Source organism: Chanos chanos, chromosome 2, assembly GCF_902362185.1.
Source record: "Chanos chanos chromosome 2, fChaCha1.1, whole genome shotgun sequence".
In the NCBI taxonomy this organism is placed as follows: Eukaryota; Metazoa; Chordata; class Actinopteri; order Gonorynchiformes; family Chanidae; genus Chanos; species Chanos chanos.
In genome coordinates this window covers 41489421-41508957 of record NC_044496.1, presented here as the reverse complement: position 1 = coordinate 41508957, position 19537 = coordinate 41489421, and the positions used below count along the sequence as shown (strand labels likewise).

At 40.8% G+C, this 19537-nt stretch overlaps 3 protein-coding genes across 3 annotated transcripts; 2 read left to right on the top strand and 1 right to left on the bottom strand.

The window, feature by feature from the left end:
* Positions 1-918: 918 nt before the first annotated feature.
* On the top strand, positions 919-5361 carry slc15a5 (solute carrier family 15 member 5). Its single transcript, XM_030765339.1, has 9 exons — positions 919-1345; positions 1907-2129; positions 2580-2749; positions 3136-3359; positions 3638-3824; positions 4058-4246; positions 4675-4806; positions 4985-5093; positions 5217-5361. Exons 1-9 carry the CDS (start codon positions 919-921, stop codon positions 5359-5361), a joined length of 1806 nt encoding a protein of 601 aa, XP_030621199.1.
* A 616-nt stretch (positions 5362-5977) lies between these two features.
* Positions 5978-7368, top strand: tmem17 (transmembrane protein 17). The gene is made up of 5 exons (XM_030765338.1): positions 5978-6092; positions 6374-6477; positions 6593-6706; positions 6789-6932; positions 7261-7368. The coding sequence occupies exons 1-5, from the start codon at positions 5978-5980 to the stop codon at positions 7366-7368; spliced, it is 585 nt and encodes a 194-aa protein (XP_030621198.1).
* A 1169-nt stretch (positions 7369-8537) lies between these two features.
* agbl2 (AGBL carboxypeptidase 2) lies at positions 8538-18635 on the bottom strand. The gene is made up of 18 exons (XM_030765337.1): positions 18560-18635; positions 17676-17814; positions 16623-16819; positions 16348-16455; positions 15973-16123; positions 15481-15714; positions 14902-15307; positions 14400-14542; positions 14064-14223; positions 13432-13558; positions 12974-13074; positions 12444-12559; positions 12236-12302; positions 12027-12121; positions 11461-11560; positions 11022-11135; positions 10173-10323; positions 8538-8644 (listed from the first exon to the last, which is right to left on the bottom strand). Exons 1-18 carry the CDS (start codon positions 18633-18635, stop codon positions 8538-8540), a joined length of 2592 nt encoding a protein of 863 aa, XP_030621197.1.
* Positions 18636-19537: the final 902 nt, after the last annotated feature.

Below are 19537 nucleotides of genomic sequence, written 5' to 3'. Positions count from 1 at the left end.
GAGCTCCTGACAGACATGTCTGTGAGACCAACAGCTCACACTTCACGTGCCAAGTCTAATTGTGACAGCCTCTTTTCAAGGACAGTCAGCGTTAAGCTGTACCATGAAAGCCCCTCTCTCACAGTATGGTGTGAAATGTTTAAGGCATCACTAATGGGTAACTGTGTAATTAGCTTTAATTTTTTCAGCTACTGCCAGGACCACTTTAATATTTGCTTGTGAAGTGAGCATGCTAGTTATACTATAGCTACACTCCAACTTGCTTGAAAAGTCACAAAACAGCCTATAGTAATTTTGTTGTAATAGTGATTTTGTGTGCAGGTGTGTGTATGTGAAATAAAGTAAATCTGAAAAAAAGTATTCAAACAACTATTCTTGGTTGTTTTGCTAAACAGCCAAGAATAACCATGAGACATCTTAAACCAACATGTTTTTTGTCTGGTTAATGCTTTCTAATCTTGCAGCTCTTCAGGGTTGTAAAACCCATTTACTGCATCCATCTCCACCTGAAATATCCCAGCATTTAAGCAGCAACTGTATGTAGTGTATCCTTCTTTCTAAAGGCTGCTTGGATCAACAAGGAAGTATTTAGAAGCACCTACAAACTAATTATGAAAATATGTCATACGCACACCCTAAATCACTTTCATCATCTAGACTCATGCCATCATACTGGTGCCACATCATCAATGTTAATTACTTGCCAAAAAGAAAAAAAATCACTCACAAGGTAAAGGGTCCAACGAACCATGAAGGTAAACACATTTGTGACGATAGTAAGGAAGTAAGTTTCTCAGCCAAGAGGGCCAATGAGAGTCCTAACACGTATGAGTGACTTTGCTCCTTTGGTTACAAACGTCACTCTGAGGCCGTGAACGGCTCACGGCACTGTGTCGAATTATTGTCCTGGCTCCCAGCATGGACAGAGCAAAGGGTCAGTCCCAGTCGTCGCGGCACACTCAGAGGGAAAGGTCGGGAAGCGCTACGGTAACCGTGGATCTGTCTGGCATGCAGGATGCTCACCTTTTACGAAGAATCTCCACCACTCGTCGACCCAGCGGGATGGTCACCCCCTACAAACCTCGCAAATCCCGTAAAAAGTTTCAGGTGATCATCTGCGCTCTTTTGGTGGAACTGTTTGAGAGATTCACCTTCTTTGGGATGGTTTGCAATATGATCCTCTTCTGTACAGTCAAGTTGGGCTATGACAATTATCAAGCAGCCTCAGTGAATCTGTGCTTTGTAGGAGGTAGCACTCTCACTCCTGTTCTTGTGGGGTGGTTTGCAGAGACGTGTTTGGGAAGGACCAAAGTTCTCTATCTTTGCGCACTCCTTCATTTCTTCGGTAAGCTAGGAACATCGTTCCATTTCTCTTTATTCTGTGGATGTCTGAAACACTACTGAGGTTTGGTCAGAAGAAATGTGATGTGTTACTACATTCTGCAGGCTCAGACAGACACTTCAGTGAATGACATTTAACATTTGCTTCCATTGATCAAAGTATGTTTGAGGATGTCAGTGCCCAGGTTCTTTTATTGCTGTTGTTTTCATGTTTCTGCAAACCTGACTTTATGGTTGATTTTTTCTTTGCTGCTCTGGAAGAGAAACAAAAGTGTTGTTTTAGCTCAGTAGACCTCTAAATATGATGAGTCTCAGATTACAATCAAAGCTGGTGTCATGATGCTTTATAGTGCCTTTGTTATAATGTCCAAAACTAAAGAGCGAGGGACTGGATTTGATTCGCTAAGCTGCATAAAAATAACTGTGATAATTATCACTTGGTAGTAGAATCTTTGAATTCACTAATCTGTGGTAAGTTATATCTTAACACTGTAAAATTAAAGCGACTAATTGAGAGACTCTAAATCAAATGAATTCCCCTGAATTTCTTGGCTCTCCCTTGCAGGTACTGCCATGCTCCCTGTAGTGGCGTTCCCATTTGAAGATTTTTATATTGATACACATAACACAATTCATCAGCTGGAGCCACAGGAGCAACAGATTCTCTTCTATGTGGGGCTGTTTGCTGCGGCACTGGGCATTGGGGGCATCCGAGCCATTCTGTGCCCAGTGGGGGCATACCACCTCCTGGGTTACAATCAATACCAGCTCCTATCCTTTTTCAACTGGTATGACTTTCCGTGACCAACTTAGGGTTTTTCAGGAATGAAATGAAAACTGAGTTGATATCTCAGTTTGAAGTTGTCTTATGTAGTTGCTTGTAAAATCTTTTTAATGGCCAAGAGAAGGGACATTTCCTATCACATGCAGCTAAAGCCATCCGAGAGATTGTCAAAATAGTCCCTTGTCCATCTGTTATCCACTGAGTAATTAATTCATGCTTGTGATATGCTTTGAATCATAACTGAGGTATGTCCCTGAGCATTTGAGCTCTCATGAGAGGGTGGCAGGGGCACATATAATAACTCATTGATCACTTGCCAGTTAATCACAAGGATGTAAAAGCAATTCAGATCATTTGTCAGTTAATCACAAGGATGAAAAAGCAAATTCAGTTCATGAAGATTTAAAGCAATCTAGCCTCAGTTGACCTGGTCATTCTTCAATGTATTCCACAGGCTCTACTGGCTAGTCAATCTGAACTCTACTGTTGTGTTTTTGGGGATTGCCTACATCCAGCAGTCAGTGGCCAAAAACCTAGGCTTCCTCATCCCATTCACCTCAGTTGTGCTGGCCCTCATAGCCATACATATGGCACGCAACAATCTCATCTTTCGACCCAGGAAAGGTAGCTAGCAGCCGAATGGCACTCAACATGATCCCAATCATCAGCGGAAGCAATAAAAGAAAAAAAAATAGAGGAAAAACAAGTCAAGATTGCATACATATTTTCCAGTATTTAGTTAAATCTAAGCAATTACAATTACCCTTTTTAGCACTGATATAATCTACTCTCACAATTAGCAAAGCACTTGAAAACAGTGCCCCCTGGCAAGTACTTGTAAAAAATGTACTTGTTGGCTGAATGTAAAAATGAAGTCTGCACGCCCAGGGGATTTTGGGGAAGTTATAGAGTCCAGGGGAAATTATAGAGTCATATGGAGATGGATTTTTTTGGTGTTTAAAGAGAGTTTCACTGGTGTTTGTTATTTTTATCCACTTGGTAACACAAAGGCAGTTCCTTGCTCACCACCCTGGGTGTGTTCATGAACTCTCTGAAGATGTGTTTCCTTCACTACCGCCACCACCTGAGTGGGGATGTCGGAAACTGGCTTGATCGTGCCAAAGAGAACAACGGTGGATGCTACAGTGAGACTAACGTAGAGAATGTAAAGATTCTGGTGAAGCTGTTCCCTCTCTTTAGTCTACAGCTGATATACCGTGCCTGCATTACTCAGGTGAGTCTGTGTGGAGCTACACCCCATTTCCACGAAACAATTGAAGAGAAAAAGATTCATTTTTTTAGTACTTGAAATGATCAAACTAAACAAAAATGCTATTTTCCAAATTTGGATTATGTGAGCGATATTAAGGAGCGATCCTTTCTTTTCTATACTAACTCGGTTGGAAAAATTCAGTTTCCGTATGTTTTTGAAAAGTTCTAAAAAATTTAATTAAATCCAACTCTTTTCACTGAATCACTTTTGACAAGAACTGTTGACTCCCTTTTCAACAGATTCCATCAGGGTACTACCTCCAGACCATGCATTCCAACCTGAACTTCAATGGATTTCTTTTGCCCATTGCAGCCATGAATGTCATCAGCATCCTACCCCTGCTGTTCCTCGCCCCACTGATGGAGTTCGTGAGCACCTGTCACTTGTCCATGCAGAAAACACCACTCTCCCCAGTCACAATGATTAGTGAGTAAAAGCCCACATATTCTATGCAATTGTCCTATGTTGTTTTGAATGGATCATCAGTTATCTATGCGACAGGCCCATCAGTTTTCATCAGTTCATGAACATGAAAACAGATCATTTACTTCAGAACATATTTACCATTAGTTTTTTCTCATGTGTTATTCATTGTTTTCATTAATTTTTACACAAGGAATCTTATTCTTATTAATCTTATTCTAATTATCTCTCCCTAGCTATGGGCCATGCCTGTGCAGCTGTCTCTGTACTAGTTGCAGGAATCTCAGAGATCCACAGGAAGGACTACCCCCTCATTGAACAGGCACTGTCAGGCAAAGTGCTGCAGGTGTCTTCCATGGCCTGTTTCAATCTTGCACCTCAGTACGTTCTCCTTGGTGTTGCTGAGGCTTTGGTCACCCCTGCATGTAAGCCTCCTATGCTGTCATTTTGTCCTAAAATGTCTGTAGCAAATATCAGTTTCAAAATCTTCCTCCTTTACCAGTGTATCTCTTCCCTTTTTATTCAATTACCCAAATTGAATGACTGTATCCAGTTTTTGTATTTCCCATTCCACTGAAGGGAAAAGAGCAGGAAACAGCTCAGCTGACGTCAGCTGAATTAGTTAATTATTTGCAAGACTGACCCCTGTATCTCAAGACATGCCGATTTAAACCTATTTGCTATGCTCTTTTGTAAGTTGCTTTGGACAAAAGCATCTGCCAAATGACTAAATGTCAGTCTAAATGTAAATGCAAAGCCCAACAGGCCCTGATTTCAGTTGTACTGATAAGTTGCACCTTTAAGCCCTTCAGTCAAGTCTAATCTTTTCTCTTCGTCTTTCTCCCTTTCCCAGGCTCTCTTATCTCTTTCTGTCTGACTCCAAGCAATCTCAGAGGAATCGCACTGCACTTTCTAACTCTTTTCTATGGGGGTGGCTGCTTTTTTGGAGCTCTCCTGATTCAGTTTGTTTACCTTGTGTCTGGAGGTAAACTTTCTTTAATTTTAGTGCCCACATTTTTCACTTCAGAACTGCTTGTTGCTCTATAAAAAAAGAGATTTGTTTCAGTCTTACTACAACAAATGTTGGGGAAGTGAACTTTATTACCTTAGGCAAATAATAATAATAATAAAAAAAAAACATTTTAATCGCAAATCTGTTTCAGGGAATTTCTATCCAAATACGATGAGCGATGGCAATTTGGAGAGGTTTTTCTTCGTTTTGGCGACATTAATGGCCATAAACACAATAGTATTGTGGAGAGTCTCATACAGGTGTGGTAAAATATTATTCCCTCTGTCTTTGGTTTCATACGATTGTTCATGATTTTACTGTGAATAGATTCACTTGCATTACAGACTATCCCAAATGGTTAAGATGTCATTTGTGTGGAACAGGTACAGAGATCTGACTGTAGACTTGGGAGGCAATGTGAGAAGAAACCAGCTGGCTGAGAAGTTGCTCCAATATAAAACCTGCCTCCGGTTTTATGACACAATTGAGCGCTCTGGAACTTTGGCCTCCATGGAAACTGTCCTGTGAACCCCTGGATTTGTACTGCTGGGACCTTGTGACGCTGGCGTTACGTGCTGAGAGAGACATTTGTGATTGGATAAATATTAAATGTGTATTCTACATGGTCCAAAAAAAACCCCCAAAAAACATTATCATATATGAACTGAATGATATGGATAGTGACACCATTCTGATAATAAACTGAATAGTCTTTGGTGGGTATCTCTGTTATTGGCCAATAAAATAACAAGCCTACTTTAATTTAAACTGTAGGAATTTCACAACTGATATCTAAATTACTGGATAATACCCAGATGGTTTTGTCACAACATGCTGGCACACACCTTATCCCCACTTTCATTAGATCTAGATCTGTTGCACTTATGTAGGGTTTAGGAAGAGTTACATTGGAATGTTCAATTCAGGTCACAGCCAGGAGTGACTCTGATATCTCTTTAACCCACACAAACGGGCTTAATTAAATATCTTACACTTAAACAACTAGGACAATGCCCAGCTGAATGTCAGACAGATGCGCAGGCAGTACAAGACGGAACGCAAGAACGCCCCCCAACCACAGCATCACCACTAAAACACGGCCCTGTTAAATTCTCTATGGTTACCAAATACTTCCTCAAACACTATGGATCTTCCTGAGCCCATACGGAGACGACTCGGAGATTTTTCAAGAACAGTTTTCGTAGACCCAAACCGCACGCAACCCTCTCCCGAAGACCACGTGGCATTCCTAAGCCAGAGTGAGTTGCTACTTTGTCGATACATAAAGCAAAGCGTGCATCTATGTATTCATCACCAAAACAGCTAGCTAGCTAAGCTAACTGAACAGAACAGACGCCAGTGTTACGCTTGCAAACTAGATCTTAAAAAGTACACAAGACCCATATAATATTATCATTCAGTGCCAATTCATGTTTTTTCCCCTTTTTAAGTAGTCCGTTGCAGGAAAATTTAGGGCGTTTTGTATGCTGTGTGTCACCGCTGTTCGGACTGTGTCTTTGATGTCCTCCTCTGGTTTCAGGTAAAGATGTTGTGTCTAGTCTCCCGCTGCAAATGTCCCTCTTTTTCAACATGTGTTTTTTTCCCCTGTGGTGGATAAGCGAGGTCGTTATGTTGCACCTTAAGGTATGCTCTGTCCGCCGAATACGGGTAAATGGTTTATGTTTGGAGTTACATCGTTAAAACAGACTAACGTTATTTTAAGCAAAACTGGTAAAAACATTTGTATTCTCTGTCCCAGTATCCAGCTCTCCCAGACTACTACAAGTTCATCTTAATCACTGTTCTCATTTTAATGACCTTCATAGAGGCAATCAGACTCTATCTGGGATACGCTGGAAATTTACAAGAAAAGGTAATTGTTTGTGTTCTCTTACAATAATAACTGTTTTGCTCTAGATTCACTCATGAGCACAGATTTAATCCTGTTTTTGTAGGTCCCTGAACTGGCTGGTTTCTGGTTACTGAGTCTACTCCTGCAGTTCCCTTTGATTCTTTTCCAGCTCTTCAATGAAGCTATACTTATCCAGCCTTTAGAGAGGGGTGTTCACATTGTGCTTGCTCTCTTTATTCTAGCTCAGGTATGAAATAGCATTGCTATTTGGGAAAACATCACTATTAAAAGTAATCTCATTCACTCTTTGAATTAATGCATCTATGGAGCGTTGTGGATCATATGCAGATCTCCTCAGTTGATTAACGATCATTTGAGGCATGATGCCATAAACAAAATGCCTGTAACACTCTCTAAGTGCTATGAGAAGTAGTTGACAATCTGTCCTTCTCCTTTCCTTTCCATTCTTATACTTGCATTAAACTGATTTAATGGAATCAATTGCTCCCTAAATAGTAAAATGTTAACATGTATGTTATTTAAATAATTAGTCATGTTATTATTCCTGTTTGCAGATTATCTCTGGTTTTGCAGCTCTACGTGCAATGGTCAGACACACAGAGAGTCACTTCCACCTCAGACAGTTTGATGGAATTCAAGAACTTGGAGCGCGACAAACGTGAAATCACTGAAACCCATAACATTGGAATAAGGAATAACAGGCCTAGCAGCAACCAGAGTATTTCTGCCTGTTGGAAAACACTTTAATGTGTCAAAGTGCTTTTGGTAACGATTTTGTCCAACACCATACAAAAGTTCATGCTTTGTTTACATTGCTATGTATTTCTCACACATGTGCCTTGATATATTTTTTAAATTTTGTATTTATGTAAATATCATTATTCATTAACAGGGGAAATAATAAACAAGTGAACAGTAACTTGCTGACTCAGTGTTTCCCTGAGTGGTTGTGTAGAACACCAAAGAGGATGATCCATTTCTAACTGGCCATGTCTGGAACTCCTTTACTGATGGGGTTGTGGAAATTTGATCAATCACATTTACACAGAGTTGGGATCAATTTAATTGACCTTTAATTCTGATCAATTCCAAGACAACAACAACAACGAGAATTATTCTGTGCATTGATTTAATTCATTCTCAGACTGATTCAGTTTGGAAGATTGAGAACCGTTACCGGTATTTCCTGATATGTTAAAAGTGAAAGTGTAACTGGCACTTTTCAAACGGCATTTGATCAACTCCCACCCAGATCCCACAGGTGGACAGTCACAGAGTGCAAAGATTACAAAACTCATAGTGGTATAATGTTACTCCTCACATGCATCTATGCTGGGCAAAACTGACAAAAGGGCAGGCGTGTTTCCAAAGAGCCCTGTCAGCTTACATTAATAGCAGATAACCATGACTCCTTTAACATGTAGAAAATAAAACAAAGAAACAAAAAGGCCAAAAATACTAGGAGTAATTACTATAAAACTCATAAACAATGCAATTGTCAACAGTCCTAGTTTCCATATCTATTGTACCAATGACAACATGAACAGCGTTTTTATTGTTCTAATGTGTACAGCAGGATTGTTAGGTTAATAGGTCCAAAAATACAGCCAGTTCCCCTTATAGTCTTAAATATGTCACCGTGGTTTTCCTTGTAACTACACAAAAAAAGATGTTGGCACTACAGCCCAGGTCACACTCTAATCAAAGTACAGTTCTTTCTGCTTCCACACATGGGACTGCGTTGACAATTGTATATATACACAGTATTCTTGGAGAGAATGTTACCATTTTTATTTGACATTTTATTTGGATCAGAGCTCAGGTGTGCAGGCTAGACCTCTTGAGTCAAATCTTCAGATATCCACAGTCCATCACCTTCCATGAGGGGAAAGAGCTTGATGTCATCAACTGAGGATCCAACCTGAGGAGTCTGTCCGTCTGAGGGCACACACACTGTCACTGAGAGAAGAGGACAGAGATGGTCTGTCTTCTTTAATTCATGTGAAACCCAGTTTTTCATTATTGGTCAAGTCTAATTTAACAGGGATCGGAAAATTCAATAGTTAACACTCAGCAATCAGCAAAACTGGATACTGGGCATTATTTAGTACGCACTGGACTGCTAAGCCACGCTAAAACCTAAAGTTTGCGTGAAAACCTTTTGCCATGTAACTTCTTCAAATCAGGAAGGCCAGAACTGCCGCCTGACCCCTGTTTGCTGAGCAGATGTTCAACCCCTGATGCCGTGCGAGTCCTATTTGCCTCGCCAGATGAAATAGAATCTGGAAGCAAGAGGAATGACAAGATTTGAGGATGTAGAAAATAGCTGAGATCAGTGATGAATCCACAAGAAACAATCCTGGTATATTCTATAGCATGGACAATCTGATAACTATCAGTCTATTGTGACACACTGTCTCTGTCATTTGAGCCACCAGTCACATACATGAGACTTGGCCAGTCACATGCATAATACAGTCCCATGCGTCTGACCTTGTCTATGTCTGTGGTGAGGCTTCGTCCTGAGTGTGGCCATGCTGTTTGATAAATCTGGAGTGAAGTTCTGGATGGAGACACCAGATGCATGGTTATGTCTCTCCAGGCTGGGACTAGACAGACTGTGGGATGCAGCCGGGCCATGCAGGCGGTAGGGATGGAGTGAGTGTGGGAGGGGGTATTTGTGGGGTTCCAGGGCTATATTTTTAGTGATTTCTGGCACAAGTCTGTATGGTATGGTTGGATCTGTAACTTTGGATCTGTTTAAAAATAAAACCAGATTAAAACAAAATTCAATATACAAGGTAATGGGTTAAGTGTTTGATCATGACTGAAAAACTGTCCTGCATGTGTTTATGCAGTCGTTATTAATGTGTTGTAAACAATGTAATGAAATGCTCCAAGCTCTGCAGAATGAGTGGCATGTTAAAACACATCTCTGGATAAATAAAAATAACTAATAGATAAAGTATGTTTGTAAAGACCATAAATGCACATTGTAATACAACATCAAATCTCTTTTAAAAAATCACCATAAGAAATCACTTTACCTTGGCACTGGGATGCTTGAGACTGGAAACATTCCTGAGATATATCAGAGTTAAAACATCTTAGTTATGTTTCAGTTTATTCTCTCTCCATCTAACTGAAACACATGCTCATTCTCATTATTTGACAGTTTTGGCAATTTAGTGTAACTCATGTAACTTCACACAAGATAGTTGGCTGTACATGTTGTTAATCTTGAATTGGTTTAACAAGTATCACCAGACCACTAACAAAATCAGCATATATGGTCAGAATGCGTGACCATAACTGTGACTGCATTACAGCCATGTTGGGGAAGAGAGATTGGGATAGAGAATGGGGAGATGTAGGCGTAATGAGGGCTTGTCAGACGGATCAAACACATATTACACAAGACTGATGGTAAATGATGCTTGTTAGCCAACTGTAGCAGTGAGGTTACCTTTGATGCATGCCTGAGTTTTGATGTCGGGGTTGAAGGGCATGGGATACAGCTGGACAGGCGTGGTCTGAGTCCAGTCTCTAAGGGTTGCCACAGAAGGGTACCTGTACTGGACGGGTGGCACAGACAGGGCGTGGTGCTGAGTCTGACGCTGGGGGCGAGGGGGTGAGTATCGACACACTCTTCTTCCACGCTCTTCTGTAAATCACACAATCATCACATCAGTGCTACGCTCAATAAACTTCTATCACCAGTTATGTAAAATCTATATCAGGGTAAGTGGAAAATGTACTGTCTGTACAAAAATTAAAAAATAAAAATAGAAACTAAAATCAATGACAAGTGTTCGGTTATGGCTTACTGCCACACTGATTCTCTGTGTAAAATTACCTGAGCTAAGCTGTTGACTAGAGTCATTCATTTGTGCACAGTGGAAGTGGGTGGAAGTTGATCTCTTCATGTATGAGTTCTGCAACATCAACAAACAGCCAGCATTTCTAGTGTGGCACAAGTAGTCAACAGAAGAATATGTGCATGTTTATTCACAACACTGCAGAAAGAGGTCATAAACATCTATACTCTTCTAACAAAATCACTGGTCTTCCTTAAACTGCCATTCACAAGTTCACATATAAAAATGATACTAATAGTAAATTCTAGCCCCCACCTTTGATTGCTCAAGAAAATGAATCGGGTAGTGTGGCTTGAGGGAGATGAATTATCAAACTTTACCACTGTGACAGCATCTGTGGCGATATTTGTGTGATATTTGTGCTGACTTGCCGCCGAAAGAGACCACTTATGTCTCATTCACTGCATGCAAACACACAGAAAAATTAAATATTTCACCTTTTTTATCTTGTCCTCCCAAAGGGTCACATGATCAATAATATCGATGCATGCAATTGGATGAGGTGCCCCTGACCTTCCCGTCTGAGATGATAGTCTCACAACAAATGGAACCTAAAGCCCAAGAGATGGCTGATAGTTCTACTGCCAGAGTCCAAACATGAAGAACACAGCCTCCCCTCCCTACTGCCTCTATAGCATGCACGGGAAACTGTCGCCTCAAGATAATCCTAACGCGGCTACGACACTGACGGTGCCTCGCTTTTAAAGAAATACTGTCACAATGGTAAGCAGAGAGATATGTTCATTTTAATTCTTTGACATTATTTTTTAAATATTAGTGATGAATGGATGCAGAAATCATTGCGAATCAAAAGTATTGAGTTAGTTTAATTAGAGACATGCAGAATATGAAACACCCTATCCTTGTTTTCTCTACCTTCTGTCTTTTTTTGTTTTCTTTCACATCAGAAGTTGTTTTTTCATGGTGCCTCATCTTAAGCATGTCTCCATCTGTGGGATCCTGCAGATGTTCAAAAAAGTCAATGAAAAAACTCATGGTCTATGATACAGTATAATGATATAAGATACAGTTAAAGAAGGCACTGGTATTAGCTATAGAACCTTCACTCTGTACCTTGGTTCTACATAGTCCTACAAAGGCATGATATAATATCTAGTATGCTACATATCTGACAAGGTGCTCTCTATAACACATTTATACAGAGATGGTCAACTACAGCCCTTGAATCCCAAATTTGGTCCTGTTTTTTTCTAAGCAATGGTGGTTAGCTAAACAATTAGTGTAACTGTTTAAAGCAAGTGTCATCTCAGATGATTTCTGGGTAAAGGGAAGTTTGAAAGTCTGCAGTCCCCTACCCAAAAGGACCATGAGTTGAGTAGCCCTGCCGTAACACAACACATACATTTGCACGAAGGCACAAGCTACAGGATGAAATAATTTGCTAAAACTGGAGTGTTACACCAGTGTTGCTTCTCCATATCTTGGTGTAAAAGACCTTAGGTCGTGTGTTTTGTGCTGCGCCTTTTCGTAGTCTGTTCCTTTCTTTTCGGGTCCTGAGAACCTTTTTCTTCCTACCCTGTAGCTGCTGAAGAAAGAAAGAGGGAGAAAGACAGAAACAAACATGTATAAAATGAGTGGGAGCACTGGTATGAATCAGTATTCAAGCTATTTTTTTTTCTTAATACCATACCTGGTCTGAACAGTTCATAAAATGCAGAGGCAGGCCATCTGACTCTGTGCTGTTTGATCCACTTGTGCTGCAAAAAATAAAAAAAATTTACCTGGTGCTTGAGTGTGGATGTATGTTCCATGGTTGCTGGGATGTCTTTTTTTGTGTGTGTGTGTGTGTGTGGACTTGATTGTATTAAGACTTCTCTTATAAGAGTCTTTGGGGTTACCTGGACTCTATGTCAGACAGGTTTCCTAGATATCCGTCAGAGTCCACTTCTCTGCCAAGCTTCTGTCTGACGTCCTGTTTCAGTAAGGCCCTGAGTTCTGCTAGGCAGTGCTCTGTCTGAGAGAGAAAACTATCAATAACCATTAAAGACTCCCTTCAGATACAACTGAGTCTAATATGAGTTGTTTTTGCCACTCCAGTGTTGTGGTACATGCCTATATTTTGTCTCTCATTTTACTGACTTAGTAAAGCATCTTTGGACATCTAAGGGTTAGGTTGTAGTTGTAGTGGTACTAATTCTAATTCTAATACTACTAATAATAAAGGTCAGTATCATTCCTCAAAATCTGACTCAACATCCAGAATTTGGAGGCATGCTGTACTCTTGTGTTTGTTACATACTGTGCCAGTCTGTCTTCTCATTTATGAGCTGACAACGTAAGGAATTCAGAGTTTGATAACTGGGGCCGGGCCATGAATTCTAGAAAAGGCAAAAGAGAGAGAAGTAGACAGAGAAAGCACATGGAGCACCTTGGTTTGGTCAGGGTCACAGAAGTCCAGTAATGTTTCACAGAGGTAGTATCCCATCCGTTTCAGGTCACGGGTGGAGAAATGGGTTCCTTTTCTGTTCCCTTCATTTCAAAAGATAAACAAGCTCAGACCAAACAGGTAGCAATTAAGGACAGAGAATTATTACAGAGGTGCTTTGTTACAAATTCATATCAACATCTAATATATATCTATTCATTGTTTGTGTTGGAGAGAATTTAAAAACCACGAAAGGTCTGTGCATAGGATAAAGCTGTGTATCATATAAATTTAGAACCAGACAAAAAACCAGTAGTAGTAGTTGCTAGTAGTCCATAAATCAGTTTAGAGACTACTAAAAACCCTATCTTTCTGAATCATGCTTTAAGTTCCTTTAGCTGCGTAATGTTTAAGAACGTTCAGTTTCCTCTCATGAGCTGACCAGCTGTGCTGGACTTCACCTAAAGTGGAGCCTCCAAACGTGGATTCCATGGTGTAGCTGTTCCTGATGCCAAGCTTCCACATGACGATACGGCCCGTCCCCTCTTTGCTCTTCTGTACTTTGAACTTGCAGCTCCTGAATGAAAACTGCAAGAAACAGTAAGAATGCTAACAAAAATGGACAACTCATTAAATGTAAGAAATCTGCACTTTTGTCTTCTGACCAACGTATGCATATTCCCACACTGGCTTTCTTCATAACGCAGGTCACATGGTCAAAAGACAGTTCCATGTCCTTTGCTGGCCCTTTATTCACGGATGTCAAATTTAATATGGACTAAATTAACACTTCTCCAACCCGTCTACAATTCCCACTGAGTAAAACATTTTGCCTGCAAAGGAGACCTCACAGTCTAATCTAATCAGTCTTAGCTGCATCAGATCTGGCAACAAAGTTCCTTCCCAAATAAAGCTCAGATACAGTGCATGACACTGCATCTGTGTCATGTAGAACACAGCTCATGAATCAACTCTGAGAGTGTTACACTGTCCCAGAGTTAATTCAGCATCAGTGAATTTACTATGTGCTTTTACACAGAATGTATATAACCATGTATATGTGTGTATGTGTGCGTGTGAGTTTGTGTTCGACCTGGTCTGTGGCATTCTTGCTCATCATGAGAGGAAAGACCCGTTCATGAAGGCGCAATGATACATCATCCCTGGTGTCACAGCCGTACATGAACACATTGTTTTTCCTGCTGTGTCCATGGAAATCACAGTAAAGCACCACTTCTCTCTCATCCAGCAGCCTGCAAAATCACATTACACAAATTACAGATATAACATCGTTATCCCTGAAATATATGGAGTGTTCTAAGGCAATAAATCCTGTTGTAAAATGGTCTGTTGTTATGAAATATTCAAGTGTAATAAAAGCTATAATAGTATTAGTATTAGCATTTGAGTGGAAAGTGTCTCCACGGACCGTTTGACCATGTTGCGAGTGTACCACACACAGGGGAAGGCTTCTCTCAGCAGCGTGCGATAGTTACGGTTGAGATCTCGTCCAGACAGAGAGCAGCGGTAGTTTCCAACTACTACACCGTCAGGGTTCAGCATCGGCACCACCTGAGACAGGGACAGGATCAACTCCTCTTATTTTTAAAAGTTAGGATTTGGTTTTAAAGGGTTGGCACAGTGTTGGGCAATATTTCAATATTGTTAGCCACATTACACTTCAGTATGTTAGAATAATAATAAAATCAACATGAAAGTAATTAAGTGTAGTAATATCAATGAAATTAGAGGAACTTACAATGGAAAGAAAATTGAGTCTGCACCAAAAAAGGATGGAAGTGCAAGGCAAAAATGTAAACAATGCCTTTACATCCACAAAACAGAGCTCTGCTCTTGAGGGGGAGACTTCTGCAAACACTTTCAATTCAAAATCTGATTTAAACACACATCCTCCTCCTCTTCCCCATTACCTTGAAGATGAAGGTCTCCCGAAGCAGACGTGCATCAGGTGAATCCCCCAGTAAAAAGTCCAGAAAGCCCTGCATCATCCACGATCCGTTGGTCTCACCCGGATGGACGCGAGCTGTCACCACCACTGCCCGTTTTGAGCGGCTCTCCTGCCAGCTGTTACTGGGCGCCGTTACGGTCAGCACGTATACAGAGTTTCCCGCCAGGCTGCGGCACAGCACACGGATCTTGCAGTAGGAGGCTTTGGCTGGGTCAGACACCACCCCTCGGAGGTAACGCTGCAGCTGGGAGTAGGTGTAGGGATAACAGTGGGCAAGGTAGCAGGTGTCATCATCATAGGGGAACTGAAGGGTCCAGGTGAGAGAGTACAGCGCCTTGCCTTCCTGCTCACAGTAATTGCGGTAATATCTGTGTTACGGATGGGAGAGTGTGAGTGAGTTGCTTCACTTTCAAGGATTATTACTTTTGCTGTAACACCTCTGTTATATCAGTGCACTAAACCTTTTCACTTTAAATACGATGATATTAAAACAATGAATATAAAAATGACGAATATACAAAGCCTGGTGCTCAAATGTCACCTGATATTGGTGCCAGCTCGGTGCCAGCCTTTACCCTTAAGCCTGGCAGCACGTTCAGAGTAGAGCAGGGGACGCATGCCAGCACTGTACAGGCTGCTAGCCTTCATCAGGTTAGCGATGGTAAAGCGGTATGTGACCCCAGACTTCATGCGTCGTACCTGGAAGTAGAACCACTGTGTGTGCTTGTTGGTGTAAAGGTCGCAGCGCAAAGTGAGTTCGTAGTCATAGAGACCCCTGGGTGGGAAACAGCACACATATCCTAATCTTCACATTTGCCCAATTAACACTGGTTTCAATTCCAAAACAGTACTTTTATCATAATATTCAAATTCCCAGAAATGACTATATCTAAGTTGTGTAAAAACTGTAAAAACTGTATGACTTGTAAGAACTAAAGGGTATGTTGAGTTGACTTCTGGAAACATTCAAGGTGACATAAGTTCTAATAATCATAGAGCAGAAGCTCCAAGGTGCTGGATGCCTAATACTCACACCTGCACTGCCTTCTGGAGGTTGCCACTCTCAAAGCGGGATTCAAAGACCAGTAAAGTCTCATCCTCCCTGTTGGCACAGGCTCTGGCGTTCTTTATCGGGCCTCTGCTACCACCAACACGAGAGTCGCTGAAATACGTCATCTTCGTGGCTAGACAAGATGGATGTGTTGGGTTTTTGTATTGAAATGAAGGCTTCAGGACACATTCATTAATTTCACAGTGAGAAAGTTGCACATTCAGTTTAAGTTTCAAATTCCACCATCTAGTCTACTCTTCATGATGTGAAGACAGATATGGATGTAAATATTACTGATATGTGAATGCATGTGTAAACATATCAGTCTACTGAACTCATACTGTACTCTCACATTACCTGGATCTATGCAGAATACTACGTTTCCTTTCTCGTCGCCCACTGGCATGGGTGTCCGCTCTTGGCCTGTGAACTGGTTGAATGGCTCTGGTTCAGGTGGGTCCCATTCTACAATATATTTTGTATTTTTTTTAACAAAAAATATGAAGCCAAGTAAAGCCATGTGGAGGCAAGCGGAGTAATAGGCAGGTTTGGTCTTGTTACTGTCCATGTCTGTCCCTTTATGTAGGTCAATGGAAGAATGAAATTATTGGTGCAATCATGGGGCCATTTACCAATGTGTTGGACGTCTTCCTTGATGACATCACACTCAATGGGCCATCGGATGCCATGGGGTGAACAGGAGGAGGATGGAATGGAGAAGAGGTTGAGCGGTTCCCTCAGACGTGGCACAGGGCGCCCACCATCAAAGTCAAAGAGTAGCTGTCTGGTCCTAATGACTTTTCCAAGATGGAAAGAGACTGAGGGAGGCAAGAAATTTATATACAGAGAGAGAGAGAGAGAGAGAGAGAGAGAGAGAGATTAAAAAAAAAAAAAAAAAAACATTATTCACAGACACAAAAATGGATGAGGTCAAGAGAAGATGACAATTCACAGGCTGGAGTGTGAGAAATCACAGTCACCTGCTTACACCAACTGAAATTAGCTGATGCACAACATGTTTGGCAGGTGAGTGACAAAGAGGGACATTTCATTATATATATCTGTGCAGTCCACCAAAGGCCCAGCATGCAATTCTGTCATCAGGTTAGACAGCAGCAGAGCCATTTGCTATCTTGAATGCTATCTTGAAAATGCTAATTGAATACTTCCTTAAATCCAGCACATAACCCGATCCCAAATTCACATTCTGATGCTATCAAGCCTACTGACACAATAAAGAGGCACTCTGAAAAGAAATCTGAGAAGCAGAATGATGTTTAATTAAACTGTATCAAGTAGTCTACTGGATCAAGAGGTACATTCTATACTCAGGTTCCACTTCTGTGGAAACATCTTCCTAGACTATGAGTTTGTTCTCACTAAATATTTAATAAAATCACTTGATTCTGAATGGGAATGAGGTATTGAATGACTCAGAAAGGTGTGGCTCACGCAAGCCACCAAACAGAGGATTGCTGTATTAGTCACGGACAAACAAAGACAAAAGACTTGAAAAATAGGTGGAAACGAAAACAAGAACAGCAGCCTCTTGACAAAGCAGATATACCTATTCTGAAGGAAACAACAGAATGAACCGTGGCTCAGATATTACAGAGAAATTAACACTGGGGCCATATTACTCACAAAGACCTCTGTCCAGCTGTGCTTCCTCCTCCTGGTTCTCCTCCTCCTCCTCCTCCTCCTCCTCCATGTTGGTGTCCTCAGTGCCTGCAGGTGAACTAATGATGTCTGAGAGTACAGGGTCATGTCTTAGCCCTGGCTCCCTGCTGGCTGACAGAAGCTGGAGGAAGGATGTGCCCCTGCCTATGAGTGAGCAAGCAAAGAAAGAAAGAAAGAAACAAACAAACACATAAACTGTACAACTAAAAAAGTTCAAGCAGCATACCTGTTCAGCCAGTGCTGCACAGTATTTTATGCCTTTTAAAGAATAAAACTCTACACTTTTTGTGGCAGTGGACATTGTGTAAATTATCAAAAGTATTGTCTGAAATGTGAAATCATCCCCTTTTCATGGTTATCTCCTCCCACTCAACTGCTGATATTACAACCGCTACTTTTGAAAACTGAACAACAGCCTATGTCATACTCCTGTTAAAGGATCTCATGAATTATGTATCTTCCGAAGTGATACAATGTTTAACCTTGTTATACAGCCGTTAACTGATAACTGCGTGTATCAGCTACGGTATAACAAGCCTGGTGTGCATTTGGTCACAAAGATTATGGGCAAACACAGCAGGAACACCATACAAAAATAATACAATGGTGCTGGTACACTGTTCGCGCAGATGAATTTAAAGAATATGCCGACCTCTAAGACATCAGAGCACTGTTTACAAGGTGGAGTCTGTCTGCACACACAATGCTTGGAAAATCACTCACGTTAATAAAATAGCCTATGCTTTTGTCTCTTAGGGGTGCTAAATGCATCAAGCAAGTATACGTTAAAAATGTCCCCGTTTTCAAATCCGTATTAGATCTGATAAAAAAAAAAGTTGTTTTCAGACGTCCTTACCCGTCAGTAGGCTATATATCAAGTCTACTTTACCTTGAAAAAGTCCGTAGTGCCGCAGGTGTTGTAAAATGAATTTCTCATAAGGATCACGCGAAGTCTTGTTAAACATGATGAAAATAAACAGAGCACAAAATTTATATGTTTGAACACTCAAACGAAGCATGCAAGTATCTATACCGACAATAATTGCGCCATTAAATATGTAGAGAGGTAGCTGGAGGTCCGTGCGTGTTTAAGAGCGCAGAAAGAGGGCAAACACCGCCGTCAATTAAATAAACTCACCTGTATTTCACTCTTTTCCTTCAAGGCAGGGCACATCTTTGACTAAACAGCACAGCTGTGTCTTTTAACTATTAAAAGTTTAATTTTTAGAGTCGCTATTTAGTTTGAAAGCTAGCACAAGTAGAGTGAAGTTGGCTTGAATGTGCACGCTCGGCTAGCTTCGACTCGGTGTAGTCCATATCAGATATATTGCCTCTTATAAGTCAACGAACCTCTACGTGGTTTGCAAGTTATTAAACAGGTATGCTTGGTTACAAATGGAACATAACTATCTTAAAAGAAACTCGAACTCACGATTTTTATTTCTTTTTTCAATCCTACATACCAAAAGTATACCCATTTGGTAAATCTCTTACTGCGACAATGTTGGTTGCTTAGCAACTGACGTCATGCGGAACACGGTAACCACGGAAGCAGTATCTGCGACGCTGGTGTTGAAGAGCACGGAGATATCAGCCTTTGTGTTCTTTTCAAGTTCCCAATGGTTCTACATTTTATAATAGATTGTCCTTCCAACCACTTGTGACTCCATAAGCCACAAAAAGGACACAGACGTAAGGAAAACATCACTTATAAAATCATATGGCTGCTTCATGTAAAACTACTTGTAAAACAGCAAGAAGTCTTAAGGACATACAAGTTGCAAACTTTATTTATTATATACAACATAGAAAAGTTTATTGACCTTTCATCCCCAGCACAGAGCACAGTTAAGATTAACAGCTACGA